Consider the following 27,017-nt stretch of genomic DNA (forward strand, 5'->3'; position numbering starts at 1 on the left):
TCATACATTAATTAATGAATGAATTAGTTAATTGCCAAATACCTTCTTGTTTAATAACGTTATTGTTCAGTATAGAAAGTAAGAAAGATCACTGACAACCAAAACTGATGTACCTTTAAGACTTTACAGTGACTTCCTTAACCTTATTTCATCTGTCATAAAAACCACAACATTAATTTTACCCAAAAAATAGAGCATGAAATAAATCTGTTTCATTTGTAGGGTATTTCTGTACTTAACTTTCACGTTGTTTATGTAGTATGTTTACTTGGTTTCCTTTGTCTAGGTCTAAATAAATAAATAAAAGCCATATGAGACAGACTAAATGCTGGATTTATGAAAACAGCAAATATACCGCTTATTACCTATTATTTGATTTTACAGATACCTGAGTATCTTTATTACTTAATACTGAGTTACTTTTAAAGAAAAACATTTTGGGAACATTTTGAAACCAGCAATTAACCTGGATATGCTTAGTTTTGTTTTGTTTGTTGTTTGTGTTTTGTTTTAAATGATTGTAAATTAATTATTTTTGATTATTGGAATAATTTAGTCAGAGAATCTGGTAACATTTACTAAAATAATAATAATTTTGCTTCTTAGCTTTTTAAATTTGTGCAAGTTTGTGTCTTTGTTTTCTTGATATTTGACTAATGCAACATATTTTGTATCTATGTACAGTTTTAAATGTACTATTGAGTAATAAGCTGAAGAGCTATTAATTAATTACCAAATTGTTTGCCTTAATTGCTACATAAAGATACAAATGATAAAGTTACAAGCTAAATGACAACAGTTTATAAAAAAAAGTTACCAACCAGTTCATTTCTATTTATAAACATTTTGTTTAAAGCAACAAATATGGCAACTTAAACCATTAGCTTATCGTTTAAAATCTAGCTAATTGTTAGCTGGGTAAAAAGTTAGCTAATTAAGCTGAGATTTTAGTACTATTTCTGGTGTTATTAAACTAAAAAGCGAAAAGAAAGACGTTGACAGTTGTTAAAAACAACAGAACTATTAATAATAATTATTATTTCACTGAAAACAGTTTTGCTTTTCGCGGGTTTTGAGGTAACAGGTAGTAGAAATAACGGTTACCTGCGCCGCCATGACTCTCTGCCTCTCTGCTATCAGTTTACATTTGGGACACTGGCAGTCCCTCCAGTTACAGAACCGTTTGTGTCCCTTCAGAGGAGACACGTATCCGTGGTTTCTGCAGCGGGAGCACTTGGGCATCCTGGGAGGCTTCTGGCCTTTGGACGGAGACAGGGGCTTGGTGGACTCTGGCACCTGCTTGCTCTGCTTGTTCTTGCTCATGGCTGCTGGTTCTGTTGTAGGCTACACTGGGAGTTTGGTTACAATTTGTCCCAGCAGGGTAGGCTGGCTTTATGATGTACTGGTGCCAGTCTGAGGTTATAAGGCCACAGTCCCTCCTCCCCGTCTGCTGATAGTGCAGTGGAGGGGGAAAAAAGGCGTGGGACCTTCCCTGAACTCCCGTGGGAGGAAACAAACTGCAGACGGGCACCTGGGTGAACAGAGGCATCAGTCTGAATTTACACTCTTACACTTTTAATAAAACTAATAATTCCTCTTTATTGTCTATATCTCACTCAGTGAAGTTACTATTAACATAATCTCCCACAGGATTTACAGGCAGATGTTAGACGATGTATTCATATTACAGCACTCAGATTTAATTTTATTATAAATTAGGCTGTGATACGAATTTAAAATCATAATCATTTGCCAATATACACTCACTGGCCACATTTTTTATTATTTATTTGTTTATTTGGTAGGCCTATTAAATTACTTGTTACCATATAGCATATATCATGTAGACAAGGTCAAGATTACTTGCTGAAGTTCAAACTGTGCATCAGAATGAGGAAGGTTGGAATGGTTGCTGGTCTGAGTATTGCAACTAACTGCTGATCTAGTGGGATTTTTATGCTCAACCATCTCTAGGGTTTGAAAATGGTCATACAAAAAGAAAATGTCAAATGAGCAGCTGCTGACCATGTCCAGTCCTTTATGACCACAGTGTAGCATCTTCTTATGGCTACTTCCAACAGGATAATGAACCATGGCACAAAACTCAGATCATTTCCACACGCTTTCTTGAACATGACAGTGACACTACTCCAATGGCGTCCATAGTCACCAGATCTCAATCCAATAGAGTAGTGGTTCCTAACCTGGGGTTCCTGATGCCCCAAACAGCACAGGGGGTCAGTGAGGTTTTGACTGTACAGAGCCTGTGATTGTTAAATGAAATTAAAGCTTCACAGACATAAATTTAGATGGATACTCTTTTTTTTTATTTTTTTTTTTTATCATTCACAAAGTGAATAAGTGAGGGTCATCAAAATCTGCTATATAACCAAATTTTAAAACATATATCCTCAGTCAAAAATAAAAACAGCACCCCCTTGTTCTTCCAATCATTTTCTGTGTGGTTTAGTGAAATACTGTAAGTGAGGGGTGGAGGTGGCATGGCCTTTTGGTAGTTGTAATAAGGAGGTCTTCCAGGCAAATGGGATAAAGTACCCTTGAGATGTGGTGGAACGGGAGATTCTCATCATGGATGTGCAGCAGACAAATCTGCAGCAACTGTGTGATGCTGTCATGTCAACATGGAGTAAAATCTCTGAGGAATGTTCCCAACATCTTGTTGGATCAATCACACAAAGAGTTCTGAAGGCAAAGGGGCTCCAACCTAGTACTTGCAAGGTGGACCTAATAAAGTGGCCAGTGAGTGTAATTCCCAGCATTGAAAAAGAAACAACAGAAAAGGAAATGTGTGCCTGTAGCAGCAGACTTCATCCAGATTTCTTCCATAAGTCACTCCTGATATGTTCCACCAGAATTACCTTATAACAAAATAGATTTTAAACATTTTAGGATCAATTTACTTGCTTTAAAGTCTTAATATCAATGCATCTAAGATTCAGTTTATTATTAGTCAAATTCTTTCCTGTTTAATCCAGTTCAGTCCAGGTCCTTCCAATTTGTGGTAGTTCATAAACAGCTGAAAAAAAAACAAACAAACAAAAAACAAAAACAGCTGCATAAACTGAACCAGATCCAGCTAGGGTGGTCATCTGTCTTCATTGTTTGGGGAGGTGAGAGGACATACTGTAAACAGAGATACCTTTCAGAAAGATGAAGAGACAGTGGCAAATACATACCTGGCGAGTGAAGAGAAAAGACAGCAGGTTGAGGAGGGGTGCCCAGTTCATAAGGTCACCTTGCAATCTAGGCCTATGGCAACATTACTAAACTAAATCTTAAAGGTAGAGAGAATAAACTTACTTAAAGCTGGTTCTAAAAAAAAAATAAATAAAAAAAAAACTTGATAGCCAAAGATTCTGCCTCCTAAAAACTATATTATAAACCATTAATCAATACTTCCTTCAAAGCTTTTAGAAAGTTTATTTTAAGGATTATTTTGTAACAGTCCAGTAAGGAGGAATTTCAGAAGTGTAATTATGACATAACATAACAATTTGACATCAATCTGTGTGTAACTTTAGCCACATTAAATAAAAGGGGGTGGGGGCACTGAAAGCTCTTTTATATGACCTAAAGAACTATTCATTCATTATCTTGACCGCTTATTCCATTACAGGTCACAGGTGAGCTGGAGCCTATCCCAGCATTTTAACAGGTGAGAGGCAGGGTACACCATGGACAGGTCACCAGTCTGTCACAGGGCCAACACAGATAGACAAACAACCATTCACACACACACTCTCTCTTAGGGAGAATTTAGAATAACCAATTAACCTATCATGCATGTCTTTGGATGGTGGGAGGAAGCCAGAGAACCCACACATACACGGGGAGAACATGCAAACTCCACACAGAAAGGCCACCATCCCCCAGGTTCGAACCTCCCCCCAACCAAGGCTCGAACCAGCGACCTTCTTGCTGTGAGGCTGCGGTGCTAACCACCACACCACCGTGCAGCCCAGTCTAAAGAACTATTCTTGTAAAAAAAAAGAAAGAAAGAAAGAAAAAAGAAGCTCCCTCATAGAAATCCCTTAAAGTAGGACAGTTTTAGTCTTTTTTTGTTGCATTGTTTCAATGGGTTTTAGATGGCTGCAGTCTGATTGTAATATTCAATCAAATTTCAGTTGTATACTGTAGCTCAACCAGTGATGGATCACAGGAGGGGTTAACACATGCTCATGTTGCAGCTTTTTTGAGATGCCATTTAATTTCACAAGTTTTGTAAACGTTTATATTACATTTCAGCTGATGAAGTGAAATTTATCTGTATACTCTTGAAACTAGGTGGTAAATAAATAATTGAACTTTAATGGGGTGGCAACAGAATTTCTTTTCATATAGCCAGTTAGTTTCCCAGTTAAATATCCCTCCCCTTGGCAGCTTTCGTCATGTCCTGATGACTCAGTTTGTATTAACCAGTGGTTTTACTGTGATATGACTGTGATATAGGCTTTGCAGTTATGCTGTAATATAATATTTGTATATTTATTCATGTTATATTGCCACGTGGTAAATTAATAAATATATTCCCTCTAATTAATTTACTAAGCTTGATTAAGCTTAGAATAAATTAACCTCCACACCGATAAGCCAGTCAGCGGGTTTATAGAGAGGGAGGTGAAGAACTGAGGCACCAAATTAAAATCACTGCAGCCAAATGGAGTGGGAGATGAAAAGTTACCCATTACAAAGCAGCTTTGAATCACGCTGTCAATTTAAATAGCTGCTACACTTGGGTGGTTCAGGTCCTTGGATCTGGAAGCAGGGTTGCAACATTGAGTTTAACTGCCTCTATAGCATAATGATATCTTATAATGCAGTAATAAATTCTGTAGTTTAAAGAAGGCTGTTTCAATGGGGTTAACGCTAAATTAGTCTATAATAGTATATGAAAATGGTAATTAGATTTTTTTTTTTGGTCAACTGTAAAGTAACTTCATTGTAGCTGAAAGACCAAGGAGGGTTATTTTAAAATGTTGGCTTTTGTGGAAAGCGTAATGGGATGAGACGTTCTAGATTATCAGAGTTTATAACACTACATCATGAAGAGAATAACCACATATGGCCTGATGTTAGATTAAACTTTATTGCAACATTTATTTACGTTAGATGTTTTAATAGATGGAAACACTTGCCCATATGCCATTGGTGTAATACTGAAATCTTAACCGCTTTACCACGTTTTCGTCTTGTAATTTGAGTGTTCGTAAAAAGAAACCAGAGTTTTCAGAAGTCATTGAAGGCAACGTTTCCTAGCAACGGTGCAGTTTAGCTACCCCACCAGTATAGCTCTCGGTGGAAACTTTTCGCTAACTTTCCCTCACACAATGCCCAAAAAGAAGGAGAAGAAAAGCGGCGACAAACGGAATGAAAACAGCAAAACACCAAAAAAGGAGAGTTCGCCGACTTCTGCTAATAAAACCAATCCTGACGACAATGAGAAGGATATTTATCTGACCCAAATAAGACATTTAAACGAGGAACTGGACAGGTGAATCTGGCGTTTGTTACAAAATGTTTCCGCATTTTTCTTCCATTTGAAAATATTAATTTAAAAAACAGCAATGGAGAATATTTTTTAGCAGTTAAGAGTAAATAATTTAAGTGTAACATTGTGTTTACGTTAAAATAATAATAATAATAAAAAACATTTTAAAAAGCATTTAGCCAAATGTTTCACCAATACATCAGTCATTATGGCTAAACAGCCAGAACAGCTTTCACACAGCTGTTAAGACAGGTTCTACTAATGAAATCACCGTGATTTTAAGGTTCAGAGCCTCGATAAAAATGATCAGTTGCTTGGATTATATTTTGTTTAGATTTTTTGTTATTATTCTACAACATTTGAGATTATTTTATTTTTGTCGTAATATCACTTAATAAAAGTCTTGATCGTAATATCTTTACATTTTACATTTGGTCTTAAGAAGTAACTCTGCGGGCTTTCTGAAGGTTTTTCAAAGGTTTTCTTTGGACTGCTGTTTTTTGTTTTTGTTTGTTTTTTGTTGTTGTTGTTGTTTTGTTTTGCTTTTGTTTTTTCTTCTTCTTCTTTTTTTCTGTTCACTCATTTTCACTCCAGCCCTTGTTATTGATAATTTTCAGAGGAATTTTTCCAGTTTCTTTAATTGTATCTTCATCTTACATTAACTAAACTTCTCCTTATGCTGTTTGGACATCCTGCCTACAGTTTTTTTTTTTTTTTTTTTTTTTTGAAAAAGGTCTCAAAGACTCTGGAGCCAGATCTGTTACAGATTGTGAACTTGCCTTTAATTTTGGGTGTCTTCCTAAAGCTTCTAAAAACAGCTGTAATCAAGCCTGTGCTAAAAGGGGACAGTCTAAGATAAGACACAAATGAGCAACTACAGGCCAATCTCAAATCTTCCATTTCTAAGTAAGGTCATCGAAAAAGCCGTTTTTCAATAACTAAATTACTTTTTAACACAAAACAACTGCTATGATGTCTTCCAGTCAGGTTTTAGACAGCACCACAGCACTGAGATGCTCTGACCAAAGTCATTAATGACATATGTTTGAATACAGATGATGGAAAAATGTAAGTCTTAGTCTTACTGGACCTCAGTGCTGCATTTGTTGCAGTCGATCACAATATATTACACAAAGACTGGAGAACTGGGTGGGCCTCTCTGGCACTGCACTACACTGGTTTAAATCTTATTTATAGAATAGAAAGTAATTTGTGTCAATAGGTCATTTTACATCTGAGCAGACAAAAATTACATGTGGAGTTCCCCAAGGTTCCATCCTGGGGCCTCTTCTGTTTAACATCTACATGCTCCCACTGGCACAGGTCATGAGGAAAAACAAAATTAGTTACCATAGCTACGCAGCTGACACATAGATATATATATTACAATGTCACCAGGAGACCGAGGCCCTTGGCAAATGCATTGAGGAGAATAATGACTGAACTTTCTTCAGTTAAACAAAAACAAAACAGGTGATTGTCTTTGGAGACAAAGAGAAACGATTAAGTGACACCACAGAGCTTCAGTCTATACACCTAAAAACCACCAACCAGGCCAGAAATCTGGGTGTACTGATGGACTCAGACCTTATCTTTGAGAAACACAATAGGGGAATCACAAAATCCGCCTACTAACACCTAAATAATATAGCAAGGATAAAAGATCTGATGTCTCAGCAGGACCTGGAAAAACTAGTCCATGCTTTCATTTTTAGTCGGCTTGGTTATTGTAACAGTGTTTTTACAGGTTCTACCTAAAAATCAATTAGACACCTGCAGCTTATTCAGAACTCTGCTGCTCGAGTCCTCATTAAGACCAAGAGAGTGGACCACATCAGTCCAGCTCTGAGGTCTTTACACTGGCTGCCTGTTCATCAGAGAATAGATTTAAAGTTCTGCTGCTGGTCTATAAAGCTCTGAATGGTTTAGGCCAGGGCTACTCAATTCGGTCCTACGAGGGCCGCAATCCAGCAGGTTTTCCATGTATCCCTGCACCAACACACCTGAGTCAAATTAGGTGGCTCTAACAGCCAATCAGGTTCTACACAATGACTTGTTAATTTGACTCAGGTGTGTTGGTGCAGGGATACATGGAAAACCTGCTGGATTGCGGCCCTCGTAGGACCGAATTGAGTAGCCCTGGTTTAAGCCAACATATTTCAGTGATCTCTTGACCCAGCATGAACCTACCAGAACCCTCAGGTCATCTGGTTCCAGTTTCTTATCAGTTCCCAGAGTCAGAACCAGACATGGAGAAGCTGCATTCAGCTTCTATGCTCCACATGTCTGGAACAAACTCCCAGAAAGCCTCAGATCATAACCTGAGGAGAGTTTGTGGAGAACCAAATGATGGTGTCAGACAAAAATAAGAACAATGAGGAAAGGACTGTTTGAAAAGCTTAGCTGCAGGTCCACAGTAAAATCTATCAGAAAACAGAAAACAAAGGAATTCAAATGCAGGGAGAGGAATCAGGTGGGGAGCAAAATCCAGATAGCAAAACTAAAAAGATGTTTGAGAAATAAACAAGGAAATCCCAGGTGAAACTCCAAAATCATGAAAGTATTCTAAATTTTCCTAAAGTACAGCATGCAATTATCAGTACTTGTAAATATGACAAATACAACTAAAGTGAAAGGAATGCACAGGCAGCATCTATTTACTTTGTTGACCAGCAAAACTGTTTCCTCTCCATTTCTCCCCCAGATATCAGCTGAAATGTGATGAACTCGAGAGGCAGAACAACGATTTAATCTCCCAGTACAGCACTTTGGAATCTGAAAAGAAGGACATCACTGAGTACTTGAAACGCTCCCTGTTGGAGAAAGAGGAAGAGGTGGATGAGCTGTCGGAGCGTCTGGACCGTCAGCAGCGAGCTGCTGATCAGGACAGAGCTGTCCTGCAGCTGCAGCACAGCCGGCTGAGCAAAGAGCTGCAGGACCACATTGACGACCTTGTGGAGAAAAACACGACTCTTGGTGGGAATTTATTCCACTGTCTGTGAGTTAGATTAGTCAGGTTTTGCTTAATGAAGTAATAGTTTTAAGTTTTTTGGTAGGAATTAGGAATGGAACTGGCAAATCTCTCATGCTTGAGTTTAGTGTCTTAAGATGTTTCTTTAAAAGATGATGAAGAAGAAACTTTGACTTTTTACTGAACAAAATTAAGATAAGAAAAACCAAGTTACACTAGCGTTGAAAAGTTTGGGGTCACTTTGCCATGGGATTCAATAGGGAAGTGACCCCAAACTTTTGAACGGTAGTGTATTCCCCTTACAGTTCTATAACAGGGCTACTCAGTTTGGTCCTACAAGGGCTGCAATTTCCATGTACACTTCCTTAAACACAACTGACTCAAATTAATGATTCATTGTGCAGAACTTGATAAACTGTTAGATCCATTTAATTTAATTCAGGTGTGTAGGAGGAATACATTGAAAACCTGCTGGATTGTGGCCCTCGTAGGACTGAATTGAGTGGCTCTTATAATATCAACATATTGTTGAAATTGTAAATTAATTCAACATAAAACCAGGTTAAATAATTTCCCCATGCAGATAAGGAACATTTACAATATAAACAGTTAAAATAACGTTCTTGTAGTGCTAATCATGTAAACCCAAGGTGTTATTGTAAATTCTAAAAAGACCTTCTATAAAAAGGTTTAAACTGAAAAACTATGTTGTGTCTGAAAAATATTTTCATCTTTAATTTGATTCTAGCAATTTGTTTTAAAAAAAGGAGAAAAATTGGTGCTGAATAGCTGTGATTTTTAGACCTGCCGGAGGTACTTATTTAAATCAGACATGAAATTATTAGATGGCTCAAGAACACTTCCAAAATTTCCATTACTGCATCCACAAATTAAAGATAAAAAGCATCCACCCACCCACCCACCCATCCACCCATCCATCCACCCATCCATTCATTCATCCATTCATTCATCTATCCATCCATCCATCCATCCACCCATCCATCCATCCACCCATCCATCCATCCATCCATCCACCCACCCACCCATCCATCCACCCATCCATCCATCCATCCATCCACCCATTCATCCATCCATCCATCCATCCATCCACCCACCCATCCATTCATCCATCCACCCACCCATCCATTCATCCATCCACCCACCCATCCATTCATCCATCCATCCATCCATCCATCCATCCATCCATCCATCCATCCATCCATCCACCCACCCATTCATCCACCCACCCATCCATCCATCCATCCACCCATCCATTCATTCATCCATTCATTCATCCATCCATTCATCCATCCATCCATCCATCCATCCTGGGTCTTTGTCAAGGCCTCCTCCTGGTGGGACGTGCTCTGAACATCCTCCAAGGGAGGCGTCCAGGATGCATCCTCATCAGATGCATGTGCCACCTCATCTGGCTCCCCTCAGTGTGGGGGAAGAGTAGCTCTACTCTGAGCCCCTCCCGAATGAACGGAAACAAAGACTGGACTTCTTCTCTTCTTCTCTTCTCCCAGAGAAAAGACTTGCTGGTTTGGAGGAGTTTCAGAAGCAGAGGGAGGCATTGATGTCCAAAATGGAGTTTCTGGAGAAGCAGCTAGCTCATCAGGAGAAGGAGCACAAAGATGAGATTCACTGCCTGGAGATGAAAGCGCTGCTGGAAAAAAGAAGGTTTGAGAAGTGACATGTATTAAAAAAAAACTCATTTACAACAATCAGAGTTCAGATGATGTAATGTGTTAAACTCTATCTAACTAAAGATTAGAGAAGGAGATAGAGCAGCAGGTGGAGGCCATGGAAGCTGAAGTGCAGCACCTGGTGGACCAGAAGCTTCCTGAGACGAGCAGGTTGGTTCTGCAGGAGAACGTGGAGGTAAAGGCTTGTTTCAGCCAGCTGTCGCAGCGAACTCAGGCCCTGATGGAGGAGAACGCTACCCTGCAGCAGCTCAAGGGGCAGCTCAGCGTGGACGTGGATATCCTGGAGCAAATGCTGCGGGAAACTTCACGCATGAACTGCATCCAGAAGAAGGTACGGTAAAGACTGACAGGATGACAACATCATTACTGTAAGATGCGTTCAGCAGATGCTTCCAAATGAAGTTTTCTGTAGATTCGTTTGTGCCAAAGTTTTTAACAGGGTCTTCTCTCCATCAGACGGTGCAGCAGCTCACAGAGAAGTGTCAGCAGCTGCAGACTGAGCAGAAAGACTGGCGGCAGCAACTCCAGCAGCTTCAAACCGAACACACAGGAGTCCTGACTGAGATGGAGACCCTCAGGTCAAAGTTTACAACTCTTCTGTCCCTCCTACAGAACTAATAAGAATTCACATTCATTTCAGTGTGAAGGACCACCATGACAAACAGGGAAAACTAATCTTTAGCTCTTGGTTCACTATAGCTATTTTTAGCAAAACAGTTTTTAGAAAAAATGTGTGTTTTCAGACAGGACCAGGCCTCGCTGTCTGAACAGTGCAGCAAAATCAGAGAAAAGATGAGCCAGCTGAAGGCGGAGCTACAGGAAGAGAGGAGGAAGAGGAGCAGGATGAAGTGCATCATGCAGGAAGCTGGAGTCACTCTCAGACAAGCTCTGGTGGTAACAACCTAAAAAATACTTATGGAGGTTTCCTGAGCCCACTCACTGAATTATCTTTCATTTTAAGACTAATTAAACCCATTAACTGAACTGTTTCTGCGATATACAGATCAGCTTTACTTTCTCACTACAAAACCTTCACACTAACCATCAGACGTTGTTTATTTACTGACTAAAAATCAGGTTTTAACACTCAGACAATTTTCCAGATGAACAAATTTTTCTTGATGAGTTTTTATAATCATGAAATTATGATTATATTTCCATGGAGAGCAGAGAAGCGGCAAAAGGGAAAAAGTAGAATTGGATGAATTTAAACCAGTTATAGTCTGAGGCATCATGCCTCACTGATACTCACCAGCCACGTTCTTAGGTCCACCTTGCTGGTACCAAGTTTAACATCCTTTCACCTTCATAACATCCTTGATTCTTGGTGTTATAAATTCAACAAGGTGTTGGAAACATTCCTCAGAGGTTTTGCTCCATATTGACATGATGTTTGCTGCATCCATGATGAAAATCTCCCGTTCCACCACATGCCAAAGCTGCTTTGTTGGATTGAGATCTGGTGATGGTGGAGGCCGTTGGAGTCCAGTGAACTCATTGTCATGTTCTAGAGAAAAAAAAAAAATAGAAGCAGGTGGAGATGATCTGAGCTTTGTGACATGGTGCATTATCCTGCTGGAAGTAGCATCAGAAGATGCTCCACTGTGGTCATAAAGGGATGGACATGGTCAGCAACAATACTCAGGTAGGCTGTGGTGGTTAAACCAGGCCATGTTGGTACTAAGGGACCCAAAGTGGGCCAAGAAAATGTCCCCCACACCATTACACCACCAGCAGCCTGAAGTGTTGATCCAAGGCAGGATGGATCCACGTTTTCATGTTTCCACCCAATTCTGAGCCTAGCATCTGAATGTGGAGCTGAAATGGAGACTCATCAGACCAGCAACGTTTCTCCATCTTCTATTGTCCAGTGTTGGTGAGTGTGTGTGAATTGTAGCCTCAGTTTCATGTTCTTAGCTGACAGGAGGCACCCGGTGTGGTCTTCGGCAGCTGTAGCCCATCTGCTTCAAGGTTGGATGTGTTGTGTGTTCAGAGATGCTGTTCTGCAGACTTTTGATAAAACCAGTTTATCTGAGTTCCTGTTGCCTTTCTATCATCTCCAACCAGTCTGCCCACTCTTCTCTGATGTCTGACATCAACATCACGGGATATTTTCTCTCCTTCAGAACAATCTCTGTAAACCCTGGAGATGGTTGTGTGTGGAAATCCCAGTATTCAGCAGTTTCTGAGATACTCAGACCAGAAACCAAGTCATACGAGTTATGTGATTGACTGATTAACTACTTGTGTTAACAGACAATTTAACAGGTGGACTTAATAAAGTGGTCTGAGTGTGCATGCACTTATGTGTTTTTTGAGATAAACAACATGATTATAGTGATTTTTGAAACATGCACAGAACACACCACACAGCAGCGTTACAAAGTAGCAGAAAACAATCTGTTTCAAATATTTATCTCAGCCGATGGAACAATTTCAGCCTGTTTGCATGACTTCAGCACTGATGTTGGCTCTGATCCTTGCAGGAAGAACCAACAGAGCAGGACTCGGGGGTGAACTCTGTCACCCAGTGGAAGAAGCTGATGAAGAAAGCGTTGATGGTTTTGGACAGACATGCAGTCCCCACTTCTGCTACAAAAGACAGCAGACCAAACGAGCCATGGGCCTCCGATGCTGCTGCAGAAGCACGGTAACAAAACTTAGATCTGCAGTGTGCTCATCAATGCCTGATGACATTATGAGATAATCTCTTTGGGAATTTAGACACATTTTTAGAAAATAGTGAAAAATGGTGGCAAACCATCAGCAAAGTACAGCTATACACTTTTCAGTTAATCAGCCAAAGATTTAACTGAACCATTAAAAGTTAACACAGAACTGCAAAAAGAGATGAATCCATATGGGCCCCTTGCAAGGCACTTAACCCCCCAACTGCTCCCCATATATTACAATATGGCAGCCCACTCCTATCTAGCATAACTACTAATTTCCCAATTGGGATTAATAAAGTAAAAATTATTATTATGAAAGGTTCTCAAAAGTTTTATCTTCAGAATCAACATTTCCTGAACCACAAATACACAGAAACATTGAATTACATGTCCAGATCAAGAGTAAATGAATATACAGTACGCTTCCAGAGAGAGCAACATATGGATCATATCAGTCCACGTTCAGGGATGTTCCCTTTGACACCTACCAAGCTAACAAAGAGAGTCATGGTTGAGATTATAAGTCCTGGTGGATGTTTTAACTATCCCATATACAACCTTAGACAAGCACAAGCACAGCTCGTTCTCTGTCTCAGTTAAACCAGAGGAGTGTTTACTGGCTTTGTCACTCCGTTAATTTGTGCATCATTTTTAACCTTTAAAAGCTTGTTTGATTAATATCGCCCTGTAAACAAGCAGCATACACATTCATACAACAGCAGAAACAGGGGAACACTTTCTCTCCAAACTCAAATTATTTTTAACCCTTTCAATGCCAATTTTCCAACACAAGGTCGCTGTTTTTCATAAAACTAAAAGCAGAAAATTTGAGTTTTTTTCCATATGATAGATTTTTGGTGGTTGGGGACCTAATGTAAAGAGCAGTCTAAGCTATACTAAAAATGAATAACAAAATCAATTTAGCTGCATTTTTAGTTTTTTTTTTGGCAGGGTCAGATTCATGATTTACTATCCTTTCGGGTCATTGGAGGACATAAAAGTCCACTCCCAAAAACTGCTATTTATATCGATTGTTTTGACCAAAGTTTCCTGCTGAACTGAAACTTTAATGTTCTTTTCTCATGTTCTTCTTATGTCTCCTCAGAGCAGATACTCTGGATACAGATCTGAGTTTAGGGTTCCAGGTGACCCACCGCAGGCACAGCAACCTCAGCTTTGTGCCCCGCCCCTTTCCAAAACACAAAAACACACCTTCCAGAATGGGAGCCGGGGCCAACTCCTCCATGGTGCCTCTGTACAGGTCCTTTAGAACCAGTAGTCGTTATTTATTATTAGTTTTTTCTAAGAGAAATGATCAGAAAAACAATCCTAATTTGTTCTTTCATTGATTAAATGTGTAATTTCAGTATTTTAATATTTCAGTCACAAACAGAGGGTTTGATGTTTTGCATATAAGCCAATTAAAATAATATTTTTCTTTCCTTTCACTCAGGAAACCCGTCGGTCCGAAGACGCTCAGCTCTGTGAGCTTGACTCAATCAGCTGTGGGATTTTCCACGTCCAAACACTCTGTCAGCAGACTCAAATGACCACAACAAAACAAGAGACTTTGTTAGAGGAAAAAACTATTTTTCTATAGATCTTTATAATTAATGGCTCTCTGTAACTTTCCAGTCGTAAGCTGGAATTTATTTGTATTTTGTATTATACCGGTAAACGTCTGTAAAGTCATTTAAAATAATGGATCTTGTTTTCAAAGTTCCTAATCTGAAACTAACATTTTGGGACACATTCTGTTTCCTCCTTTTTTTTTTTTATTCACTGCTGTCGGGAAAAAACCTCCTACGTCCAAAATTCGTGATTTTTGTTTTCCTTCATAAATCTGTACTATTGGTCTCCCTTTATGTCTGTCTGTTGTTTTACAAATATTTAACCAAAGATATATGATTAAAACACAGTACAAAGTTTGATGGCATTACGTTATTACAAAACCATACAGTTTTTTTCATTTTTTGAAAAAGGACAGTTTTGGAGATAGGAGGTTTGCTCCTGACAGCAGCGTATTGTTTTTTTGTTGAACAGCCAACATTTCCTGACATTTAAAGCTATGAAGGAGATAAAAGTTTCAGTTAATGCCGCACATTCCTCTGTGCTGTGATAACCATGTGTGACGAGGAAATCAGCTCTCTGCTTCATCAACTTAACCTTGAACTCAGACCATGACAGTTCAGACCACAGCATGGCTTAAAAAAAAGATACAAGGAGAAATCCTGGAGAATTTTTGCCATTCTGCCGTATTTTGCTTTTCTCTGTGTTTTTCTATTTGACATTTTCAACTCAAACTTTTTATTTTACAAAGCACAGAAACTCGTGCACATATTTCCATGTAAAGCTGCGTTTTAAGTTTCAGTCAATCTGGTGCAGAGATGTCGCTACAGTCCTGATTTTAACTTTTTAACTTTTGATGGCTGCATCAGGGATAGAGAAACTGGAAATGCAGTTGTGATATTAAAATAATGAAACATGAATGTTTTAAGATTAATTATAGCAGAATTTAATTAGAGCTGAATGCAAATTCATTCAGTCTCTAATGTTTTGTTTTTTTTTTACAATTTTTAGTCTAATTAAATGCCCCCCAAAAAGGAAATGAAGCAGTGAGTTGTTTTTTAGTTTCATACGGATGCAGTGATGCATGCAGCGGTTTTAGGAGTATGTGGCACATTTGTCTTTCATCTTAGAAAATAATTTCTTCACCAGGCCCATTTTTCTGCCTCTTGTCCAAAATGAAATCCCCTGAATAAATATATATCTTCACAAATACAAGGGCTGTATGTATAATGTTGTCAGAATCAATGTTTTACTGTTTGAGTAAATTCACCCAGAACACAAGAACATTTGGATAGTTATCTACTTAAAAAAAAAAAAAAAACGCTGAGTGAAAACCAGGAAATAGCCCGGTTCATCTAGGGATAAGTCATGTATGATGAGCAGCTTTGCAAAGATAGTGAACTTGAGTAGTTTTACAGATGTTTTAATAGAGGTGTTACGCAGGTAAATATCTCAGGAAGCCATCGGCTAGCTCAGAGTTTTTGGCCCACAGTGAAGAGTCTCTGCTGGTTTGGTTTGTAGTTTGCTTGAAGTGGAGAAATTAGAAGAACTCTTAAAGGGACAGAGGTGTTCTCATGTTTTTGTTACATTCCCATAATTTGTTTTAGGTTTCAACTGTTTTATTTGGGTGCTGGTGTTCAGTAGTCTTTTAGCTGACTTTCTCCCTGTGATTTTGGTATGCTTCGTTAGCATCGGTGCTTCCTGTCATGTGCAAAGATCTTATGTACTGCAGGTATTGCATGCTTACCTCTTGTCTAGAAGAGGTTAATGTCCTCTTTTCTTATCCTTGCAGGAGTCCAGCTGTCCCTCAATGACTTGAGAAATGTTTTAGTGGTTAGAAAAGTGGCATCTGTAATGATCTGACAACAGGAGCTGATTTAGACTTTAATCGACGCTTATCGTTACAAGGCAAAGTTTCAGGCACTTCAATTCTCATTTGAAGATGAAAGTCAGCACCTTGATGAACACTGAGACAGACAGCATATATTACACATGACAGAGTGATGTAAAGAAACTGGACACAGTCACAAAAAAACTACTAGACTATGACCACCGTATGTACAATGAAATACATATCTGCATTTAAACTATACTTTGATAAATATATAACTTCATGGATTGTTGAGTAATAGGAAATATTCAAAATACTGTGATTCTTCTTTTTAAATAGATACAAAGGATTTGCAGGGAAGTACAGTTTCTCCAGCCTAAGAAACGTCTGTTCGTCCATGTGAGTTGTACATGTGTCAGACTGGAAAATGGAAAATATATACAGGATTAATTCCTCTAACATGATGGGTTATTTTCCATTTTGGAGCTCCTGAATGATCAACACTGAGCTTTACAACTAAAAAAAAAAAAAACAAAAAAAGGCTGAAAAAGGAAAAACAAAACAAAAAAAAAATGGCAGCTTCTGTTGACTTTGTGTGAATGATGGTTGGTGGTTCAAACATTTCAGCTAGAACCTGACGGGACGTGAGGCAGCAGCTGGTTACATTCATATTTAAAGGGCACTTTGGGCTCATCATAGAGGCAAGTAAATTGGTTGGTCGGGATCAGGTTCCTCATCCGGCAGTGAAGAGGGTGTCGTTCAGCGAGAACCAATAGCAGCGCGGCACTTGTGAGCTGAGGAAGAGGAGAGGGGCGTCTAATCAAACATGCCCCTCCGAGTTGGACTCGGTGAAGTCTTTCTGCTGAGTCGGGGCGTTCCCTAGAGGACAGGAGAACACAAACAGCAGATTAATGTGAATTTAGTAGAAGGTTGTGACCTTTTAGGGTTTTTTGGACCAGATTTTAACTTACCGGTGACTGTGCTTTGGAGAAGTTGACATGGGCATAAAGCAACACTGCGATATCTTTGTGTCCTGCTTCCAGAGCGATGGACAGAGCATTGCTCTCATCCTAGAGGTGTGGAGAGGAACACGAAAGAGAGACAGAGGTTCCGTTAGACAAACTGAAGGCTGATCTATTTCACTCCTCAGTAGACATCAGATATCTGGCTCCACTGATCCAAAAGTAAACTATCCAGATTTACACCAGATCTTAACCCCATGTGATAAATGCAAGCAGCTCAGCTTTATTTGGTGTTGTGTCACAGGAGAAATACCTCAGTAATTCTAGATGTAATATGCTAGCTTTCTGCACCCTGATCACCTGGAGACCTGCATTCCTCAGCCCCCACACATTCACAGTGGGTTATAGAAATTATTCAACATCTTCAGTACAGAAGATCCATCCTTCAAGGGATCACCTCAAATTTCAATGTCATACAGCAGCCGTTCCTGAAGTACGGAATGAAGTATGAAACTGGAACTGAGAAATGTAAAAGTGCATCAGAATAGGTTAGTAGGGTTTTTTTCTGGGGCTTAGTGTTTGCCTGCTCATTTGTCATTAACTGTGCTGTATCTATGCCACTATTTTTGTATTGATATTGCACCAACATCACACGTCTGCCATGCATGCATATTGGTCTATGTATGTACTATATATCTCTGTACCTGTATGCATGTAGGTTCAGATGTATGAGTATCATCTGAATGGATGTATATAGATTTTTTATTTACACAGGTATCACCTCTTAACAAAAATAATAAAAAAAAAGACCTTGTTAAAAAAAAAAAAAAAAAAAACAATGTAAATGTGACATGAGTTGAAGCCGACCAGCTCTGCTCATCATGAGATCACCATTTAAATACTAAACTTGTTTAATTTTACACACATTAATGCACACAACTACGGTAAACTGTACAACATGAACACACATGAAAGAGTCTTGATGTTTTCTGGTCATGTCACCAAATTTTAGGAGGAAGTCCATCTAATCTTTTGACATATTTCATGCCATCCAACTCAGAACTGCTGGATTTTGTGTGCTGAATTGACAAAGGAAGAAGTTGGACTACAGAGTGACCCACGTGTTAAATGCTACCTATAAGTGGAGACGCTGATGTATAACTGATGGCAATGGTGCCCTCTAGGGTTTTTTTTTTGTCTCTAATAAGCTGTATTGGTGAACAGCTTTGTCTTATTTTTCTTGATCGGCTGACAACATTTCTCTTAATTTCAAAATCAAGCTGTTGTACGTTAGAGCAACGCTACTCAATTCAGTCCTACGAGAGCCGCAACCCAGCAGGTTTTCCATGTATCCCTGCTCCAACACACCTGAGTCAAATTAATGAGACATTGTGCAGAACTCAACAGGCTGTTAGATCCATTGAATACATTGAAAACCTGCTGGATGGTGGAGGATGCTCCCTTGCAGAGCAATCTTTTTGAGCCACAACCTCAATTATAACATATGTTTGTGTTCAGTACAATTTAAAACTAGACTGGAGATCTTAAGATATCAGTGTGCAGAGAAACTAAGAAAAATGCTGCAATTTGTTTTTGTAGATAAACCGTTTCCCTGGACTTCGGGTTAAACATGTCTGACAGGAGATTTAATATGACATAATGACATGTCTCTGTGGTGATTGTCTGGCTGTAAAAACCAAACCAGTTCAGCTAGAATGAACTTACAACTGGTCTTGATGTGCTTGTTTTAGGGTAAAATGAAAGTGGATCTTATTGAACTGACTTCAGGTCAGCTTGCTTTTGGGGGGGCACTCACGCTGTCGCTGAGCGTGGCGTTGCAACCGGGTTGAGCCAGCAGCAGTTTAACGATCTCGACGTGACCGTGTTCGCTGGCGCACATCAGCGCAGTGGAACCCTCGTCGTCCTGGATGTTGACGTCGGCCCCGTGAGCCAGCAGGGCCCGAACCATGTCCATCCTGCCATGGCTGACCGCCAGCATCAGCCCCGTCTGACCAGCCTGAAACAGGGAGAACAGAACAGTGAGGCAACTGCAAACTCTTCAGGTTTGGAAAGTTTATTCACAGAACATTTCACACTTCAAATCAGCTCAATGTGCTGTAGGTGACAGAAGGAAAATATATATAGAAAGGCAAACAGTGAAATAATGAAAATCATGCTGATAGATTTAAAACGGTAGGTAAAAATCATAACGTATAAAATCATGAAATAAATAAATGATTAACAGCAAGCAACAAGTTAAAAGATAGTGTGCATATTTTCATGCATAGGCGCATGAGAAAAGTAATGTTTAACCTGGATTTAAAAATGTCTACATTTGGTGAAAGTTTAATCTCCACTGGCAGTTTGTTCCATTTGTTTGCAGCATAACAGCTAAATGCTGCTTCTCCATGTTTAGTCTGGACTAGTTGACCAGAGTCTTTGGATCTAAGAGCTCTGCTAGGTTTATATTCTCTGAACATATCACAGATATATTCTGGGCCTAAACTGTTCTGGGATTTATAGACTAACAGAAGGGTTTTAAAGTCTTTTCTGTGACTGACTGGAGGCCAGCGTAAAGATGTTTAAACGGGTGTGATATCCCTTAGTTCTGGTTAAAACTCTAGCAGCAGTGTTCTGGATGAGCTGCACCTGGTCAATGCTCTTTTTGGGAAGATGAAGGCATGGATGAGTTCCTCCTGATCTCTTTTGGAGACAAAATTTTTCATTCTGTTGATGTTCTTGAGTTGGTAAAAACTGCCTTGGTGCCAGCTTTGATGTGGATGTTAAATTTTACACAGTCACAGTACTAAAATCTCTGTTTGATCATCATCATGTGGAGGCTTTCAGTAAGATAAAAGCCTTTAGGAAAGTTTGCATTAAAGCTAATTTAAAACAATGAAAAGGGAAACTGCGGTTACAATTTTCTCGATTTTGTCTGCATCAGATAAAAAGTAGAGTTATTTACTCTTAGATCCAGAGAATAAACCTTAAAATTTCTGTCCAGTGGCTGAAGAATATCCCATTTACCAACAATAAATACAATTTAATGTTATATTTTTCTCTAATAAAATAAAGTGAAACAAAGTCTAAATCTACATGATTTTTTTCTTCCAGTTCATTTTACATTAAACATTAACATCAAATACCATGAGGTTTAAGATTCTTAAATGTGAGGATGTGCTGCTTCATCATCAAGTCTTTGTGGATTTAACATCTCTGGATTTAAACTGACATCCATAAATGTCTGAAATGAGCTGTATTTTATTATATAACCTGTGAAACTGCTCATAAAACATCTGACAAGTAATCAAGAATGTTTCAATCTTTAACATAAATAGTCAGAAATGTGTGAAGCATCTCAAGTCTTTAACCTCATTCACCACTAGGTGGCAGTCAAGCATTACTTTCCTACTGTAAAGAAAAAGATGTGAAAACTTTAAACCCAGACTTGTGTAATTAAGCTGAATGAAGTATTGTAAATAATCCTTGAAGTTGTCTGAGCCCTTTAAATTGTTTTATTTGCAGGCCCCAACCCCCCCCCCCTCATGACCCCTGATCTCCGGTAACTGACCTGACTGGCTCGGGCGTTCACGTCGCCCTTGCTGAAGAGCTCCTCAACAACACACATGTCTTTGGGCGTCTCCACGGCGGCGAGCGCAGCGAGCATGATGGGTGTGTATCCTGCCTTGTTTTGCTGGTCCACGTTACACACATCTGAAAGACACACACAGAGTTTTAAAACAACCTGGAGTACAGTTTTCCATCATGGGTGGTCTGGATGGGGGAAGCCTGTGTCTGTGATTGATTTGTCGCCGACGCTGCCTGTTGTGAAACAACGCACACTTCAGTCAATCACTTCTTCTCCTTGATGCATTGTCTGCACACTTAACTGCGCTCCCTGCAAGCAGCCTTTTCAGTCCTGACGTGTTGCAAAGACACGTAGGGAGGGGGGGTAATCCCAGAGACATCAGAGTCTGGACAGGAGTGACACGAGGGGAGACCTGATGGAACTGGGATAGTGAGAGGACAAAGACGACAACGGGAACGGGGGTTGGATGGGCTGTCACAGACAGCGAGGACACAAAAGGCTGAGGGGACAAAAGGTTTTAGAGCAGCAAGTGGTCGAGACCTCATCAGTCTATTGAGCCTTCAAAGAGTGGTTGCTGCATGGATGCATCACTGCGTGTGGGTGTGGATAAAATCTGCTGGAGCACATTTAAGAAGCAAGTTTATCCTTTTTCTTTTTGTTTCTGTTGTAGCCCTGATTCTTTTTAAACACACGGTATATATGTAAACATTCAACAGATGAAAGTTTGACACGATGCAACAGTTCCATTCTTTAACATGTCACACTCACAAACAACCAGAAACTCAACCATCTGCATGAGTTCTGATCCAGACCAGAAACCAAAGAGATTTTAAGATTCTTTTACTGGATTTTACGGCTCTTTATGGTCTTGGATGAGTATTTATCTAAAATGCTTTTACATTATGAGCCTGTTGCAGCAGCTCACATGGTGAATGTCTCTCTCTCATTTCTGTCTGTGTGTGTATGAGTGTGACACAAATGGCCTTTTTGATTTCTTCTTATTTTTAGATATTCTCTATAAAGTTACAAAATTGGATTAAATGTACTAAGTCTGCTTGATTGATCTTTCAGGTTTGCAGAGATGCCCTACAGCCCTCACCTGCATCCAGCAGCTTCTTCACCACCTGGAAGTTGGAGTGCGACACACTGTAGTGCAGCGCCGTGTTGCCGTTGCCATCGGCCATGTTGACGATGTGCCGAAGCACCGCCGGTGAGACGGCTTCAAAGGCCCGGAGGTAGTCCTCCACCATCCCCGCCACTGCCGCCTTCTGGCTGGACACGCGGAACCACTCGTGCTGCACTGTGTTCATACAGGCTCTCTGTGGAGGCAGGACCAGGATGTTACTCAGTCTGAAAACAACACGTTTATGCTATTACACGCTAGCTGTGATTTAATTTAAATGTCGGACGAATTTGAGGCAAAATTTAGATATTTTTGGTTATTTCTGAGGTTTCAGATTGTTTTTGTTAGTTTGGTTTAGTCCTCACCAGATTTCTGATTCCAGTCTTGTATTGCTTTATTTCCTTAGTCTTTAAGTCCAGGTTGAGTTTTCTGTTTTACAATGTTCTGTTGTACAAATCTATCCCTTTTTTTTTAAATCTCTTTAGTCCTTGAAGATTTCATGTTCTGGTTTAGATCATATTCTAGTTATGAGTGTGGTATATTCTCACACTCCAACTCACTTAATAAATAAATACATACATTGTAATTACTACATTTACCTCAGTGATAAACAGGACAGTTGTAGATATATTTATATTATATAAATATGACATTTTATAAATATTTTTGTAGACACATACACTAGAACGGACACAGGAACAGCTGAAAGCAAGTTATTGTAGATAATAAGAAATAATCAGGAAAATTATGCCTAATGTTAGCTAGCTAATGTTTTTTTTCCTAGCTTCATCTCTAAACACGACTGATTCCACTCGGATCTCAGCAGCTCCTCACCAGATCTTTACTGCTCACGGCCTTCGGGTCACTGAGGTGAGTTTTGAGAACGTTGCAGGCAGCCAGCATCTTTTCATTTAACTCGTGCCTTCAGGTTGAAGCCAAAGACAAAATAATTATTACTCAGAAATAACTCACTTCAGAGATAAATAATAATAATAGATCGCATACCCAGACAAAACATAACTAAATTATTTATTCAGCACATTTTGCAGTTAATTTTGAAATCAGAGTAATCTGTTGCGTCTGCAGTGAGACCGAAACAAACCTCTAGATTTCCTTGGACACTTTATTAATTTATTTATCCTCTGGTATTATTAATGTTGGTGTGTTCCTTTTCAAGTTTATCAAACATAAAAAGCAATCCTGCATCAGCCTGCTGTGTATCTAAACATTAAGGATAAAATATTCTTTATAATCTGCATGCACAACTGAAATTTTCTGTATATTTGACTCTATTCATCTCATATCATGTTTGAATCCATAATTCACAAACAGATCAACAAAAAAAAAAAAAGATTTTTTTTTTACCGACCTTTCTCTCTTCTCCTTCTCTGAACCCGTCTCTTCATCCTTATCTACATCCTCTGCTCCCTCCGTCTGGATCTCCTCCCTGTTGCTTCTTCCCTCCACTTTCTTGACTTCTTTTTCTCCATATTCCTTTTCTTCATCCTCCTCCTCATCTTCTTCCTCCGAGCCAGAAGAGCTACTGTCCTCTGAGCTGGAGTCGTCACTTGATGTAGTTTCATATCTGTACCACAAGGGGGCGACATACGTTTAGAAACCTGGAAACTCAGGTGTTTTTTTTTGTTTTTTTTTTGTGCACAAAGAGGCAGAAGCTCAGATTTCATGATATTTGTATGCAACATGCTTTGACCCAGAGCAACCATGTGGATGTTAACAAGCCTACGTTAAGGAGGTGGGAGCGTCAACACAACAGCTGTGTAAACATCAAACAGCAGCACCTTTAACCTAATTTAGGACTCCAACGCAGAGCTAAAAACAGCTCAGAGTTTAAGACTGGAAGAACTTTTTCATCTCACCCTCCGTTGACTCCAACAAACTGCAGGTTCTTCTTGGTGCCGTTGGAGTCGGGTCGGCCATCTTTCTTCTTCATGATAGATTTCAGGGTGTTCTGACTGCATGGCTGTCCTACAGAGACAACAACATTAATTATAGTGACGTTATTTTCAGATTTATTTATCAATACTAAGATATCTAAAGCTGATAATGCCAGTAAAACTTGGATATGATTTTAAAAAAAAAACAAAAAAAACAAAACAAAAACACTCAAGCTGTGAGGAAAGCAGCACTTTTACTGTCTTTCTATCTTATCTGGGAGAGAAACTGGAAGTCTCCTCGAAGCCTGAAGCATCTCAGTCATTTTAAGTGCAGGCCTGGAAAACCAAAAATACCAGCAGAGAGACAGAACACTCAGCACATCTGCCAGGACTTGCCGCGATGGAGGGGCCTCTTTTACTGCTCTAGGGGACAGCCAGAAGAGGCAGCCAGTGTGTGTGTTCAAGTATCAACATGTATGCGTCTGAAACGTACACAGGCGCGAGTCGTTCAGCACGCTTCCCGTGTTTTGACAGGTGGGAGTGTGAAGCTGCTGATGCACCTGTGGTCACATTCTGCCTGTTGTATAAAGGTAGCGTGTGTGAAAGCCATTCAGATGAGGCTTTCAAGTGAGTTGTGGATATTTAGGTGGCCATAGCGATGAAAGTCTTGACAATCTGATGCCATCTCAAGCCAAATTCACACCATCTCTCGAATGCCTTGTATTAAATTGTCTTATCATGCAAAAAAGCTGCAGAAATTAGTAAAAAAACAAAACAAAAAAAAACCCATAATATTTACATCTTACATGTTCTTTCCTAGCCAAGTCACACACACATGTACATGGGTATTAAACTAATCTCATAAAGGCCCCAAATAAGCAGCAGCTGCAGCAAACGCCAGCAGAGTATCACCAGGAAACGTTCTGCTGATGGAGGTGGGCCGCAAACTGAACACAGTGATTTTTCAGTAGCTGCCACATTCAACAGGAAAACAAATAATTATATTTTATAACATTATTATAATTTAATTTGTCCTAAGGATGGTAAATTTTAGGCAAATTACAATTAGATTAAGATTCAGATGGCTGTGATGTGATTATAAAACGATTATGGTTTCTCAGATTTTTTGTGACAAAGATGAAAACTCTTTCATCTACCGGTTAATGCAGAACAGCTTTTGCTTTCATCACATAAGAAAAATGTGGAGCTGCTTCAGATCTTAGTGTTGCCCTTTGCGTTGGAGTCTGTTTCTTGTATTTTGTTCACCTGAAGCCAACCAAGCCACACCTGTAGGTAAACCAGTTTGTTTCTTCATTCTGCATCAGAGTTTGTTTGCATATTCACACCTTCACCAAATGAACCAGACTTTCAGAGCAAATGAAGTCACCCACAGAAGCTGATTTCTACATCAATTCAGAACCATCCACATCTGCATCACGACACATCTAAAAAATTACTTTTCCTGCACCCCTATGCAGATTGAGTTGGAGCTGCAACTCTGCAATAAGGACTCTGAAAGCACTGAGGTCCTACCATGAAGAGCTGTAGACATCTGCAGGTCCATGCGGCTCTTCTGCTCGGCTGCACTGATCTGCTGCTGCTGCGCAGGTGAGTCTGCAGGTTTATCTGCAGGTTTATCAGCTACTGTCGGACTCTGAGAAGTCCTCTCCATCTGTGACCACTCTGTCTGAACTGTTGGCACCTGGAGCTGCTGGGTGCTCTCTGAAAGATGAAGAAAAGAAAAACAGTCCATCTTTAAAAGCCAGTCCCTTAGGTCAGGTTTTATGCTCCTAACAGCTCACCAGGATCCTGTTTTACTTTAAACTCATCTTTAATCACTGCAATGACAAATATGCAGGTAAAGGGATGATTAATTTGCATCCTTAAAATGTTTTATTTTTCATTTACTTTAATAAAGAAATGTATTAATGTTATTATACATAGTATTTCATATATATATATAATTATATTATTTACTTATTTATAAATATTCAGGATGGGTAAATAGAAACAATTTCCAAATTGGGATTAATAAAGTATACAATAATATTACCACTACAATTATTATGATTATTATTACTACTATCATTGTCTTTGATATTTATTTATTACTTTTTCTATTTAAATGATACACATGGGAATCAGAAATTTAATAAAATCACATGGTGAATAATTTCTTTTAGATCAACACTGACTGTTGCTAGAATTTTGATTTCAAAGACAAAATTTCTGACAAACAGTGATGCAAATGAATCCAACATTTGATTTTTGATTTTTTAGGGTTCTCTCTCTTTTGTTGTGAATTCAGCAACTAACTGCAGGCCATCTTGGCTAATGTGTGGGTAAATAAAACTGGCATTTACATTAAGGTGTGGCTGTGTGTGTGAGAGAGATGAAGCTGCCGTCTAGAAACAAGAAATGATTCATGCAACTAGTTCATCAGGCTTTAATGAGACATACATGGTAAAGTCTGGGGAGAAAATTTAAATATACCCACAGCTGTTCAAATAACTGAACGTTATGATGCATTTACTTTCTTTCCAGTCAAAAAACTAACTTCTCCAATCCCATTTGTACTCATTAACCATGAATATCTTTAAAGACAGCTTCCAGATGTTCCCCCACACCATGCTGTGAAATACACAGAATACAGTTACTTAACAGAAACTAAGCCTGGTTAGTCTTTCAGCGCTCCACAAAAGGCCACGACAGAGCAGAAACAAGTTTGCACACATGCACAGACAATCGCCCTGCATTCATCAGCCGGCCGGCATGAATGCCTCTTATGTAACTCACAAGGAGCCATGAATCAGCATGGACGGGGAGGTGTTAGTGAAGGTGGGGCAACTCGCAAAAAACAACAAGTGGCCGATTGGTGCAACGCTACTGGCTCCCGGCAGAAATGAGCTCATTGTTGGTTCATGTCCAAAGCCCCCCGTTGCATTCTTCAGGGTCAGAGATAACTTTGGCCTGTCTGATCCAATCAGGATTCTCTTTAGAGCATGTGTGAACGCGCCAACCTAAACCCCCCGCCACCCCATGTTAAACCTTCAGACTCTACCCCACAGCAGAAACTACTACAGCCCTACAACTATCGTCCATCAGCTGGTGGCTCAATAGGAGCCGAATGTGGTGGCTTAGCTGGTGTGATGGGCAACATTGTTTTATTTCATTCTTAAAAGGGCTG

At 39.4% G+C, this 27,017-nt stretch overlaps 3 protein-coding genes across 4 annotated transcripts in view; 1 reads left to right on the forward strand and 2 right to left on the reverse strand.

Annotated features, from left to right (window-relative positions):
• The window catches only part of dmrt1 (doublesex and mab-3 related transcription factor 1), a 37,210-nt gene extending 35,884 nt beyond the window's left edge, over positions 1 to 1,326 (reverse strand). The window contains exon 1 of the mRNA XM_042000097.1: positions 1,105 to 1,326. Coding sequence (XP_041856031.1) covers positions 1,105 to 1,323 — 219 coding nt within the window. The 5' untranslated portion in view covers positions 1,324 to 1,326. The remainder of the gene's footprint in view (positions 1 to 1,104) is intronic.
• A 3,994-nt stretch (positions 1,327 to 5,320) lies between these two features.
• LOC121649161 (cilia- and flagella-associated protein 157-like) lies at positions 5,321 to 14,739 on the forward strand. Its single transcript, XM_041999772.1, has 9 exons — positions 5,321 to 5,512; positions 8,214 to 8,485; positions 10,010 to 10,163; positions 10,253 to 10,520; positions 10,646 to 10,767; positions 10,933 to 11,083; positions 12,676 to 12,839; positions 13,970 to 14,122; positions 14,315 to 14,739. Exons 1-9 carry the CDS (start codon positions 5,349 to 5,351, stop codon positions 14,409 to 14,411), a joined length of 1,545 nt encoding a protein of 514 aa, XP_041855706.1. The 5' UTR covers positions 5,321 to 5,348; the 3' UTR covers positions 14,412 to 14,739.
• A 1,562-nt stretch (positions 14,740 to 16,301) lies between these two features.
• The window catches only part of kank1a (KN motif and ankyrin repeat domains 1a), a 71,147-nt gene continuing 60,431 nt past the window's right edge, over positions 16,302 to 27,017 (reverse strand). The window contains exons 4-13 of one of the 2 annotated variants that reach the window (XM_041998359.1): positions 25,364 to 25,552; positions 23,813 to 23,921; positions 23,305 to 23,520; positions 22,770 to 22,857; positions 21,912 to 22,131; positions 20,795 to 20,937; positions 19,040 to 19,240; positions 17,233 to 17,331; positions 17,039 to 17,140; positions 16,302 to 17,008 (exon numbers count right to left, since the gene is read on the reverse strand). In XM_041998359.1, coding sequence (XP_041854293.1) covers positions 17,078 to 17,140; positions 17,233 to 17,331; positions 19,040 to 19,240; positions 20,795 to 20,937; positions 21,912 to 22,131; positions 22,770 to 22,857; positions 23,305 to 23,520; positions 23,813 to 23,921; positions 25,364 to 25,552 — 1,328 coding nt within the window. In that variant the 3' untranslated portion in view covers positions 16,302 to 17,008; positions 17,039 to 17,077. Of the gene's footprint in view, positions 17,141 to 17,232; positions 17,332 to 19,039; positions 19,241 to 20,794; positions 20,938 to 21,911; positions 22,132 to 22,769; positions 22,858 to 23,304; positions 23,521 to 23,812; positions 23,922 to 25,363; positions 25,553 to 27,017 lie in introns of both variants that reach the window. The other variant, XM_041998356.1, reaches the window with a different exon arrangement.

This window comes from Melanotaenia boesemani, chromosome 11 (genome assembly GCF_017639745.1).
Source record: "Melanotaenia boesemani isolate fMelBoe1 chromosome 11, fMelBoe1.pri, whole genome shotgun sequence".
In the NCBI taxonomy this organism is placed as follows: Eukaryota; Metazoa; Chordata; class Actinopteri; order Atheriniformes; family Melanotaeniidae; genus Melanotaenia; species Melanotaenia boesemani.

Bases quoted from the DNA above. Each gene is read 5' to 3' on its own strand.
- LOC121649161 (XM_041999772.1), top strand. From the start codon at position 5,349: ATGCCCAAAAAGAAGGAGAAGAAAAGCGGCGACAAACGGAATGAAAAC. The intron at 10,164-10,252 runs GTTTGAGAAGTG...ATCTAACTAAAG, and splicing joins GCGCTGCTGGAAAAAAGAAG to ATTAGAGAAGGAGATAGAGC. The intron at 10,521-10,645 runs GTACGGTAAAGA...TCTCTCCATCAG, and splicing joins TGAACTGCATCCAGAAGAAG to ACGGTGCAGCAGCTCACAGA.